Here is a 13,375-nt window from a genome sequence, read left to right as displayed (position 1 = left end):
TTTGGAAGTGCGTATTTTTTTTGGAGGAAGTGTGTCAATTATGAGGGTAGGCTTGGAGGTCTCCTGTGTTCAAGCTCCACCCAGTGTGGCACGCAGTCCCCTTCTGCCACCTGTGGATCAAGATGTAGAACTCTAGGCTACCTCTCCAGCGCCATGTCTGCCTGCATGATGCCATGTTTCATACATAATGACATCGGATTAAACCTCTGAAAACTGTAAGGTAGCCCAATTAAATGTTTTCCTTTGTAAGAGTTGCCTTGGTCATGGTGTCTCTTCACGGCAATGAAACCCAAACTAACACAGGGTGGGGGTGGGGGGAACGAAAGGGAGGGAAAGGGGGAAGGGGAGAGAATAGGAGGAGGAGAAGGGAGGGGGAGGAGAAGAGACGGTGAGGGGGGAGAGAGGGGGGAATGATCTATGTTTAGACTATACATTTCTTGTTTCTTCTCTCCCTCCCCCTTTCCCTGTAGGCCAAAAGTCCATGTCATGTGCCTTCTTCAATTTTGATCTCCACCCTATATTTTGGAAATAGGGTCTCCCATAGGCCCAGGAGTTCACCAGTTGGCTAGACGGGCTGGTCGGTGAATCCCAGGGACCCACATGTCTCCTTCACTACTCCGCTAAGGTTACAGAGATGTGCACCCACGTAAGCCTGGCTTTTTATGTGGGTGTGAGAGTCTGAGCTTAGGTCTTCACACTTCCAGCTGTCACTCTGCTGACAAGCCATCTCCCCAGTCCAGAGAGGGACATTTCTGATGAGCGTTCTCAAAGAAGGCACTGTGTCAAAGGGTGGGGAAGGGGAAACTACTATCTTGGCTCCTGGCTAAACACAGAGTTAAGAAGGCACAATGTGGAGAGTGTCCAAAGAAAGTATGATTTTCTTTTTGAAGGAACTAACATTTAGGGTAATTTCTGGGGCAAAATGAAAACTACATAATCCACTTAAATGAAGAAGCATGAATAGATTTTAGTATTATAGAATTGGGGGTTCCCGTTGATGGTGGGAGGAGAGGTCAAAAGTAATATCATTAAACAGTGATGGACCTCTGTAAGAAGCTTGCTTTCTAGACTTCTTTTCTTTGGAACATTGGTACCTGAGACAATGAAAAGAGAGAAAATGCAGAGAGAGGCCTGTAAAAGGGTTGCAAAAATCAACCACTGGAGAGCTTGCAATGTCTGAAAATGAGACTCTTTAAACAACAGCAATTCAGCAGTGTTGTGTGTAACACAAACCAGAAAAGAAAGGCCCACAGGATGGAAATAGACGGTTAAACAAATGAATAAGTGGTGGAGCAGAAACAATCTCCTTGAGGTAAAACTTCAAATAAAGGCATGTAGCTCCCCTGCTCACAGGACATGGTGCATAGCTCCCTGCTGTGAACAATTCTTCCACAGCACAGGGGTGGGGTGGGGGTGGGGTGGGGGGGGGGGGGGTGGGGGAGAGGTGGTCACAAGAAGACATTGCTTCAGGTAACTAAGCTCAGCACCCAGTCAGTAAGATGCGGTACTGATACTGGGCACTCTTGGAACAACGTGATGGACATGGCATTGACCACATCCCTGTGGTCTTCATGAGAAGAAAACCCTTCCAACAGGTTGTTTCTTAGACTATCCTTGACTAATATTCCTAAGGTTGTCAGGGCCATCAAAGCCAGGAAAAAAAAAAATCTTTAAAAAGTCACGTCTAAGAGGAATCTAGGGGCTGGAGAGATGGCTCAGCGGTTAAGAGCACCGACTGCTCTTCCAGAGGTCCTGAGTTCAATTCCCAGAAACCACATGGTAGCTCACAACCATCTCTAATGTGATCTAATGCATACTGTATACATAATAAATAAATCTTAAAAAAAAAAAAGAGGAATCTAAGGAGACAACACAAACTAAATCTGATGTACTATTCTTCATAGGATCATGGCTCAGAAAAGGACATTAAGAAAGCAAGGAACCAAAGTAAACTATAGACTTGATTGTTCACATTAATAGAAATACACAAGCACTAACTCATTAATTGCAACAATGGTGCTTCCTATGCTATGCTGTCTGCAGGAGGGACTGTATATTTATAAAATGGAACTGCATGCTTGAATTCCAATGAATGTAAAGCTGCTTCTAAAAACAGTTGTGTAAAAGACTTTTCCTTTCTTCTAATTACTTGCCAACAGAAGCCCCGGGCAATTTAATTTAAATAGAAAAAGTGGGTGGAAAGAGAAAGCAACACTAGGCCAGACTAAGGTCAGGAAATCAGTTTCATGGCCACAGAATCAAAGGAAAGTTACTAAGCTAAGTTTGTAGTTATCCTAAAAATTTTTAAAGTTTGCCTCCCAAGGGTCTGGAGTTTCGCAGCAGACATTTCCTGACTGTTTCCCATAAACTCTCATTGTCAGGGGTTAGCACAACAAATTAAATACATTATAGCTCAGAGATCCCCAAGAAAGAAAAAATATTATATTAAGAGCAAATAAGCTGTCCCTGTAAAGAAGAGCTATTAGCCATAGAAGAATCCATTCCTCATGACAGAGATAACTCGGAAGACTAATATGACTAGTATCTAGAAGTCACTAGAGGACCACCTCAGAGCACTCCACAGTCTAGAAGTCACTAGAGGACCACCTCGGAGCACTCCACAGTCTAGAAGCCACTAGAGGACCACCTCGAGCACTCCACAGTCTAGAAGTCACTAGAGGACCACCTCGGAGCACTCCACAGTCTAGAAGCCACTAGAGGACCACCTCGGAGCACTCCACAGTCTAGAAGTCACTAGAGGACCACCTCGGAGCACTCCACAGTCTAGAAGTCACTAGAGGACCACCTCGGAGCACTCCACAGTCTAGAAGTCACTAGAGGACCACCTCGGAGCACTCCACAGTCTAGAAGTCACTAGAGGACCACCTCGGAGCACTGCACAGTCTAGAAGTCACTAGAGGATCACCTCGGAGCACTCCACAGTCTAGAAGTCACTAGAGGACCACCTCGGAGCACTCCACAGTCTAGAAGTCACTAGAGGACCACCTCAGAGCACTCCACAGTCTAGAAGTCACTAGAGGACCACCTCAGAACACTCCACAGTCTAGAAGCCACTAGAGGACTACCTCAGAGCACTCCACAGTCTAGAAGCCACTAGAGGACCACCTCAGAGCACTCCACAGTCTAGAAGTCACTAGAGGACCACCTCAGAGCACTCCACAGTCTAGAAGCCACTAGAGGACCACCTCAGAGCACTCCACAGTCTAGAAGCCACTAGAGGACCACCTCAGAGCACTCCACAGTCTAGAAGTCACTAGAGGACCACCTCAGAGCACTCCACAGTCTAGAAGTCACTAGAGGACCACCTCAGAGCACCCCTGAGTCTAGGCTGGACTGTGCAAGGAAGGGAAGGGCACTCTGTGAGATCAGCTCACTTCTGAGAGCAATAATGAAAGGTTGCTCTCCTGACAACTCTCTTTTGAGACAAATGATTTTAATTAAAACGTGGTGGTGGTGGTGGTGGTCAGAGGGGTTCTCCTTTATAAACTGCATCTGCATCTTAAGAAAATAGCCAAGGTTTTCACTTCATAGAAAGAGGTTTATTCTCCAATTATCCAATCTCTCCAATTATCTCCAACTTGGAGGCTCCAGAGTAAATAGAAAGGGGAAAGGAAAGTTTACTGACACAGCAGTACCCAAACTAAATAATCAAAGCAGCATTCAGAGGCTGAAAATCTGGTTGCTCTTCACCTGCATACACAATCAACTGCCTCCCAGCAGGGTAGGGACCTACTCTAGTCCAATAATTTACATAAGAAATTAGCAACCAAAATCTACCTATGAATGGCAAGGCTCAGTAGCCCATCAGATGTCAAGTATCTGCTTACCTAAATTGCTTCTAAAAATAGCTTTAGGGTCCCTCAAGCCTTAGGTAAACAAGGGACTTCCCAGGAACTGGAAGGTGGCATTTCCAAACAAGGGCACAGTGTTTCAATGCTGGTTTTGTGAGCACAACGTCAGGGCTGTTTTCCTTTTGCACAGGAAGATTCTTAGAACTATCTTGGAGTGTGTGAAATATCAAATGCCACCTTATAAATGTCTTTTTAAAATTTAAATGCCATCTTACGGGGGAGTTATGTAGGGGACATGAACAATGACCAATAGCCATAAGAATTGGAAACAGTTGATGTAGGAATTTGAGTTCAGAATGGGTTAGGTTTGAATCTTCTGCTTTGGTGGGGAACATGTCTTTATTCTCAGAAAAGTTGCCTGCTTTTACCTTTAAAATCACCACTGCTCTTTTGGGCTGAGGTAGAAAAGATCACCCTGAATTCTATAGCTACAGCTTGAGTTAAAGGTCAGCCTGGGTTAGAGTGAGATCCTGACATAAATATACAGAGTGTACCCTAACTTTGCAGTTTTGTTTGTTTGTTTTCTTTGAGGCAGGTTCTCAGCCATGTAGCCCTGGCTGTCCTGGAATTCACTGTGCATTTCAAGCTGGCCTTGAACTCACAGAGATCCAGCCCCCTCTACCTCCCAAGTGCTGGGATTTAAGGCATGTTATTTTTAGGTCATCACGTTTATATCTTGGTATCTTTTCAAAATACCTGGTTATAAATAACATCAAAGCCAAACTGAAACATACTCCAAGCACTGGACAGGGAAAACTCTACCAGGCTTTGGAAGAAAGTTTGCTTACTTCAAAATTGTCCCCTAAGTTTTACTCTGGTTCTATTTAGTTATATCACAGGTAATTCAATTCTCAGTAAGACACCATTAGTTAAAGCGTTGTTCATTGTCATTTGTTACTTGACGAGGTGGTTGCTCAGTTGAAGAAAAAGTTGTAATGAGAAACAAACTGAGTAAACAGCAACATTCCACTGTCACTGTCCACATCTCTGTGGTTTGAAAGACTTATGGTACATCAATAATGAGCAATAGGATGCGCCATATTAAGTCTGGGCAGAGAGCCACTCATAAGTGAAGGATGCCCATTAGAAGTGATGTGCTGTGGGCAGGCCTCGCATGAAGAGCACTAACAGACACACCTTCTAGGGCTTCTTGTGAGCTACAGAGGATTAGTCAGGTCTTTTTCCCCTCCAGCGAGAAGATCTGGATCCCTCTATGGGTTGTCAGATTCTCCAGGAAGTAGAAAATCAAGAAAAAACAAACTCCCAAACAAGGCCAAGTATTTTTCTGGCTTTACCTGGATAAGGCTTTAATTTACATCAAATTATTTGTTCCCCCAGTTTTGACAGGAAACTATCCTGAGATCTGGACCTTTCTTCTTCCTGACCCCTATGTCTCCTCAAAGTCTGCATGTTGTGACGCTATCCAGGGAAATGTCAGTCTGAATATAAAAACCGCATCCCACACACTAATTAGGTGGACCATCAGAACCTGAGTTCTAGGTAGAGGGAAATGAGACTTTCAGTGGGGAGATCACAGAAACACCGAACAATGAAAACATTAGACAACAGGGGTTCCTTATCTAAAATGTGGTTAAAAGTCTGGTGGGAAATAAGGGTGACATGACCAAATAGAGTGAGGTCATCAGCTGGCATGGTAGTGCACACCTCTAATCATGGCACTGGGGAAGCAGAGGCAGGTAAATGAGTCTCGGAGTTGGAGGTCAGTACGCTCTATAAAGTTGCAGGCCAGCACATACTACGTAATGAGATAAGTCTCAAAAAACTCGAGGGTGAGGTGGATATCAAACTACTTACATTTTTATATTGTATGCAGTATTTTACATTTGTAATATTTATAAAGGGTTTATATTTTACCTCTGTACTCAGCGAGTGTAGCTGAAGGGCCAGCGAGATGGCCGAGTAGGCAATAGCACCTGCCAGCAAGCATGACCATTTTAGTCTGATCCCTGGCATCTCCAGGGTGGCAGGAGAGGACCTAATCCCGCAAATTGTCCTCTGGTCCATGTGTGCTGTGGCTCATGTGCACCAGCGCGCGCACACACACACACATACCACAATACACAAATAAATGTAATAAAAATATTTTAAGTAGGTGTAGAGTCAGGCATCTAGAATTTCTACTACTATCTCAGGGGTGGATTAAAGGAGGAGAAAGATAGAATATTGTTTTGTTTTGTTCCTAGACAGGGTTTCTCTGTGTAGCCCTGGCTGTCCTCGACTCACCTTGTAGACCAGGCTGGCCTCGAACTCACAGAGCAGCCTGTTGCTGCTTCCGGAGTGCTGGGATTAAAGGGAAGCGTTAAAAGCTCATGAGCATGAATTCTTAGTGAGTACTGGAGAAGCCTGACCTGTGTGTGAACACACATTTGTATAGATCCTCTGAAGGAAGTGGTTTAACTGTGACCCTCGGTCTCTTTATCTACAGGCCAGTGTGTGTATGTGGGGGGGTGTCGGGTGGAAAGAGGTGGCGGTGGCAGTGGGGGGGCCTGAGTTTCCTGTAGACAACTTAAGAGACCTTGGGAGTGAGAACATGGTCACTCATTCCTTTCATCCACGAATGGTGTCCAGTCTTGAACACCACATGGAAAGATTGGAAACAAACAGGTCAGATGAAATTATAACATAAAGTTGAAAACAGAACTCAAAAGTGCAAACCTACCGTCTGTAGTGCAAGACCCTTCTGGGGCAGGTTTTTGCGAATAGGGAATTGGTGGGCTGTGTGAGTCAGACATTTCTTCTTCATCTTCATCATCTTCCATTTCATTAATTGCTACGTTGTTAGAGAAATCCAGGCTGCCATTTTGAGTGTATCGGTTTACCAGATCTTTATCTAGGTCCTCCACCTTGGGTTTGACATCTGTTTAAAATTTAATTTTAAAAAGATGATTATGAAAAATAGGTTACAAGAGAAATTCTGAAAGACATCTTTGAGGAGTGTGTGTGTGGGGGGGGGATCCTACCATTTTTAGCATTTGTTTGAATTCCCGGTATTCAGAATCTCCACTTTTTAAAAAAAGATTCCAGCATTGCATGTGACTGAGAAACTTACCTGCAGATGAGAAAGGGTGCTGGTCCGGGTCCAAGTAGAGCTGGGAAAAGATTGGCCGTGGTACTACACTGCTACATCTGAGCGAGGCTTCTATGGAATTGTGCAGTGCTTCCTCAAATCTCGCAGATTTCAGTTGCCCAGCATATGAGTTCCCCATGGTCTGTACCAGCACATCCCAAAGAAAAAGAGGAAGGGAAACTTTGTATTAGATGTTTATGTCCTAACACTATACATATGGGGCTGGAGAGATGGCTTTGCTGTTTACTGGCTGCTCTTACAGAGGGCCTGGGTTTGTTTCACAGCACCCACATGGTGGCTCACAACCATCTGTAACAACAGGTCCAAGGGACCTGATGCCCTCTTCTGATCTCCATGGACACTGCAATGCACACTCATGCAGGTAAAATACTGCAGTGCACACCCATGCAGGTAAAATACTGCAATGCACACCTATGCAGGTAAAATACTCTTACACATAAGTAAAGATAATAATAATAAAAACATTAAGTAAACGTCTGTCAAATATAAACTACATTCATATAGCTATGTGAACTGTATGCAGTATATTAAATCTAGCTGGCAAGATGGCTCAGTGGGTAAAGCTGCTTGCTGCCAAGCCTCATGACTCCAGTTCAACCCCTGGAATCCACGTGGTGGAAGGAAAGAACCAAGCAACTCCTGCAAGTTGTCCTCAGACCTCCACATTGTACGCTGTGGCATACACATGGCTGCACATGATGGTGGTGATCACATGCACACTCACCCACCCACACCCACACCCACACCCCCACCCACATACACACACCCATACGCACACAGAGAAAAGCCAAGCCATAATGAAACCCACTACTTTGTATGCTAACTTAAAAATTAATAAAAAGAAGACATTTATTCTTTTTCATACATGATATTTATGTTAATGTAGCAATCTGTTTATTATCAATTTTGAAAATAAATATTTACACAGTTGGTTGGTTTTAATTTCTAATGCATGTAGACAGAAACTCAGTGAGGTCCTCAGTAGTTCTTAGGAATATAAGAGGTGCTGAGATTAAAAGTGAGAAATATTGAGCTAGAAATATTAATATAGACTGAGTGCTATATTAAATCATCCACTCTTCAGGATGTTGAAGGAGCTATGACCTCTTTGCACTTCACAAACTAAAAGGCAAAACAAAGCAAGCCAGAGAGATGCTCAGTTAAGAGGACCTAAGCTAGGCCTCAGCGTACATGTTGGGAGATTCACAGTGGCTGTAAATCTACTCTAGGGAATTTGAAACCTTTCTGGCCCTCCCCATCCAGGGTCTCTCTATTACGTAGCTCTAGCTCCTGGAACTCACTGTGTAGACCAGACTGGCTTTAAACTACGAGAGATCCTCCTGCCTCTGTCTACCAAGTGCTGGGATTAAAAGTGTGCACCACCACCTCCAGCTTATCTCATCTCAAGACAGACAATTTTGAAACAGTTTTAGTTCCATGTCCTCCATTAAGGGTAGAGAAAGATTTTACTCAGAAAGCTCTTTGAGGGAGGTACTGAAGGATGAACTGAGACGTACATTAGAGGCCATCAGGAAAGGGAGCTGTGAGCCAGGGTGCCAAGAGTCCAGAGGAGTGATGCACAGCACAAGCCTCGCTTCTCTAGGTTACCCTAACCTGCAGTGCCACAGCAGACTGTGCTGGCCCTGAATTGCTGATGTACAGCGAAGAAAGTACATGGTGGTAGTATACATGTGTGCTTGTTAACACACATGTGCCTGGTGCTCCAGGATGTCACTTCTAGAGCTAAAGTTGCAGATGGTTGTGAGCCACCATGTGGGTGCTGGGAATTGAACCCAGGCCCTTTGAAAGAGCAGCCAGTGCTCCTAACTGCTGCGCTATCTCTCTAGCCCCAGCAACGGCTCGTATAGTAGTTAGTAAAAACCAATTACTATGGATTTAAAAGTGTGCTTTTATTATTTTAAGAAGCATCTTATTAACTTTTATTTATTTTTTAAAATTAGTTTATTCAGATTACAACTCAATTGTTTCCTGTCATTCGTATCCGTCCGTTCCTCCTACCCTCCCACCCCCATCCTTTTACCCTCCGTTAGGTCTATGTCTGAGGGGGATCTCCTCCCCCACTTTATGGTCACAGGTTAACATGTCTCATCCTGGTAGTCTGCCTATTCTTTCTTTGAGTGCCACCAGGGCTCCCCACTAAGGGGAGGTCGTCACATATGGGGCACCAGAGCTCATGTCAGAGTTAGCCTCTGCTCTCCACATAACTATGGAGAATGTCCTGCCCATTGGGTAGATCAGAGTAGGGGTTCGAGGTTTTACTACTTGTATTGTCCTTGGTTAGTGCAATACTTAACTTTTAACCAGGTTCATTTTTTTATGAATAGATATACCTAAAATATACATTTGATCAAAAGTTGGGTGCATACATGCTATCCAATTGAAAAGGTAAGTGGAAGATAACCACAGTCTATCAGATGAGATGCTCACGAGTCACTTGAGTTTTTGGCTAAATCTGTATGACATCACACAAGTACCTTAAAGATGAAATGTTCTAAAGCTCAAAGCAAATTTTTAAAAATAGCAACACTTGATCAAAACAGGATGGGTGTTAGGAGAGAAATGTGCTACCTCACTAGTCTATTTCAGTCAAAAGGCAGCAACTCTTTTACATTTCTCCTTTCCTAACGAGAGAAAACTGCCAGGACTTAGCATCAAGTCAACCATGTCTTACCATGGTCAGTGGAACAGCTCCGCAGTGGCACATTAGCCGTTCTCCAGAGCAAAGTGCCGGAGACTCTCATCTACCGCAGCCGCACATGTTACCTGTCCCTGTGTGCAGATCTTGGAAACTACATTCTCCAGGAGCCATTCTCAACCAACCAAACAACAACAAAAAATAATAACATAATATTTCATTTTCTTTTAACTGTGAGTGTTTTGCTTGCATGAGTGTGTGTGCACCACGTGCCTGCTTGGTGCTAGCCACGGTCTAAAGAGGCCACTGGATCCCTGGAACTGGATGGTAGTGAGCTGCCACGTGGGTGCTTGTATCTACTGAACCATCTCTCCAGCCCAAATCCTAATTGTGTCCCCTAATCATTTAAGAAGTAAGTGCCAGATTCATATACATAGGGCAAACAAATAATGTTATGACTAGAGACATTAAATCAACATAAAAATGGGCATTGCAGCTTTATCATCATGTTCCTAAGTGGGCACAGGCACAAGGCATCAGTCCCTGTTCAGACTTGCTGTAAAAGGAAGCAGCATTTTAAAGAAACATAAAGCGCAGTAGAAATGACCCTGGACTTCTTTAGCACAGACGAAGATGTCGTTTAACCCTCGAAAGCCTGATGCTACTGAGAGGATGCCCTCTCGGTGTAACAGGATCTAAATACCCTACATCACACTGAGTTAGGTGCTGACGTTGTTGGCATTTGTCACTGTGATGTGCAAGCCCAATACCCAGGATGAGGGAGCACACCTGACAGAATGTTAGTAGGAAGTAAAGGACTTCAGTTAGAAAACAGAGAAACACTCTTCAAAATCAGTCATTACGTCAAATGTAACAAGAGAGCATACTCCCATATTTCGGACCTCTCAGGTACCAAGAGCTACTTTTGTGATACTGAGGAACTGTCTAAGACAGGGATGGTACACAGTGTGGTCCTTTCTGTATCACTAATAACCGTTCAAAGCGCTGATGGAAGCCACTACAATGTGCCACACCCCCATGGTCAGGCACTTCCTGCCCTGGCTTTTCCTGTTGCAGAGGAAGGAAAGCTGAGGAAAGGGCAGGGCGAGTAGGCAGTTCCTATGTGTGGTGGGCTTAGAGGGGGTGAAGAAAGGGGAAGCTGGGAAGTAGGTTCCAGCTGCTGCTTCCAGGCCTCTCAACTTCTCTCCTGCAAGCAAGAGGGAAGACAGCATCTGACTGCTAACAGGCTGCGTCAAAAGATAAAGGAGTCCCTAGAAATGGCCCCCATGGGCCAGAGATGAGAGAAATGAAACCTAGGACACACATGGATCAAAGCATATTTACAACATGAGAGCTCACCAACAATTCTGCTGTTCAAGAAGCTTTCCAGATATTAAATGTGTAAAGAACACTAGAAGTATAAAATAACTGCTTTGCAACTGCTCATGAGGTACTTGTGTCGGTGATGGTATTAGGTGAGACCATTAGATAGAAGGTTGAGGGGAGCTTTAGAATGGAAAGGATCAGCTGCCATGTCTTGAGCCTGTGGATTAAGTCCTGATGTGAGGTAGTGAGACACTGTGGCCTCCCCAAGGAGCCAAGGGAAAGGAAGCACACATCCCAGCAAGACACTGGCAAATCCAGCCAAGTCTCAGAGGGAGCTGCTGGATGGAGGCGTCCCACAAAACCACAAAGGATCAAACAGAGTCAGAGCCTGCTTTCTACAAAAGGCAAGGCCATTTCCGTTTTAAATAAAGATTCAAATTTAAACTAAAAGGAAAGCTCCATGTTTTTTCCTGTTCCAACAGGAATGTTGTTTGAAATAGGAAAAAAAAAAAAATGAGAGTAGCTGTGTGGAGTGGCTTAGCAGGGGCAATGCACATTCCAGGATAGCCTGAGCTACATGGTAAGATGGGGGGGGGGGGAGAAAGAGAGAGAGAAGTAGGGTAAACCATGTGGAGTTTCTGTTGTCTCTATTTTGAGATTATTTTAAAGGTAAAACTTATTGACTGTGTAGTAGAGGCACAGTACAGAAAAAGACACTGCTTTGTGCTACCTCCTAGGTTTTGGTTACCTGTCTCTATAGACATTGTCACCCACTTTGCGCAGTGACACAGCAGCCAGCTATCAGTATAGAGAACTTTGCTGTGGAACACAGGCCCTGAGCTCCATTCCTGCCCTGTTGACCCCTGGGTGGTATTGGCTACTTCATCTCCCATTTGTGAAATGGGGATGAGGCTGTTTTTCTGGGAATAAATGAGGTTTTGAATCTACAAAGTCCTACGAAAGTGCCTGTGTAGAACCATGTGCATGAAGAGTTACTGCTGAAGGCTGCCTTTTGTTTCGTGCCCCAGCATGGACTACATTAAGATTACTAAGAAAAGACATCAAGCCCTTCCTTTGAGTGTGTTGGGTGCCACAGCAGGTTGGAGGACTCTGCTCCAGTCACACGCAACTATCAACAAAAAAGCTCCATTAGCTACTATTTCCCATTATATACAACTCACTAAAACATTTTATATCAGATGAACAAGCCCTGACACAATACAATCTCTTTCTAAGCAAAGAGACAGCCTAATAAAACATGAGGCTGAGCATGCATTCAAAATAAACGTCTGCTATTGCGTCTTCACACATCCTCCTTGCTGTAGATCTGAAAAGGCAGTCAGATTAAAGGCAGCACTTCAGTCTCTGCACCTTTGGATGGGGGATGTCTATTTGACAGGTTCTGCAGCCAAAAGTACTGGAATTTAAAAAAAAAAGCAGCCTTAGTAACTTAATTTTAAATCCTTTTTATTTGTTTTGTTTTGTTTTTTTGTTTTTTGTTTTTGTTTTTTTGTTTTTCGAGACAATGTCTCTCTGTGTTAGCCCTGGCTTCCCTGGATTCGCTTTGTAGACCAGGCTGGCCTCGAACTCACAGCGATCTGCCTGCCTCTGCCTCCCAAGTGCTGGGATTAAAGGTGTGCGCCACCATGCCGGGCCAATTTTAAATTCTTAATTCTACCACTTTCAGTAGACACACAATTGTCCTCAGTCATTACAGAAATAGCCACAGTGATATGCGCAGTGATTTCAAAGGGTTAGGAACACTGTCACAGGGAGAGGAAACAGGACTTTACTTCACACTGTGACAAAGGGATACAGTGTTCCTACAGGAAACCTTCACTTTCTCCCCTGAAGTGCCAGGAATTCTTCTGTAAGAGAAAAACATCTTGTCAGGACTCTGGAGCTGGTACAATTCCTACATAAGCCCAGAGCAGCAGAGCAGAGGCAGCGAGGGACCTCCGCATGTCACCAGAGACCAATTTTTCAATAGGGAGAAACGTCAATAATCCAGAGCAGGAATCATTAAATAATGAGAAACGCTTCCAAAGTGTGGCTCAGCACATCCATCAGGACTGTCACGGGCGGATGTCATAGCCTTGCGACTGCAAAGAATACACCTCTGTGAGGATTGGAAGCTGCGTAAAGCTCCAGAGGCAAAAGTTAATTTCCCAAACACAAATGTTATTTAAAAGATGCTCGTAAAACAACTTACTAAATAGCAACAGATATTTCTGAAAGTATGGCTGCAAAGATAATGATGATTTTTTTTTTCTTAGTTTCTGTTATTTAACTACCCCTGTCTGGTTTTTAATGATTGTTTAGAAAGTGAGCTGTAAGCCCTGAGCCATTAGATAATGCATTAAAGACTTGCACAGTTTGCTGGTTTGAGGTGATGGTGGATAATTCAATGTA

The 13,375-nt window shown here is 44.0% G+C and overlaps 1 protein-coding gene across 1 annotated transcript in view; it reads right to left on the bottom strand.

Moving 5' to 3' along the window:
• Window positions 1–13,375, bottom strand: part of LOC127204798 (GREB1-like protein) — a 294,756-nt gene that overhangs the window by 92,523 nt on the left and 188,858 nt on the right. The window contains 2 exon segments of the mRNA XM_051164015.1: window positions 6,553–6,750; window positions 6,943–7,102. Of these exon segments, the coding sequence (XP_051019972.1) occupies window positions 6,553–6,750; window positions 6,943–7,099 (355 nt within the window). The 5' untranslated portion in view covers window positions 7,100–7,102.

Source organism: Acomys russatus, chromosome 20 (assembly GCF_903995435.1).
Source record: "Acomys russatus chromosome 20, mAcoRus1.1, whole genome shotgun sequence".
Classification (NCBI taxonomy): Eukaryota; Metazoa; Chordata; class Mammalia; order Rodentia; family Muridae; genus Acomys; species Acomys russatus.
Note: the sequence above shows the minus strand (reverse complement) of the source record. Positions and strands in the feature narration are given on the sequence as shown.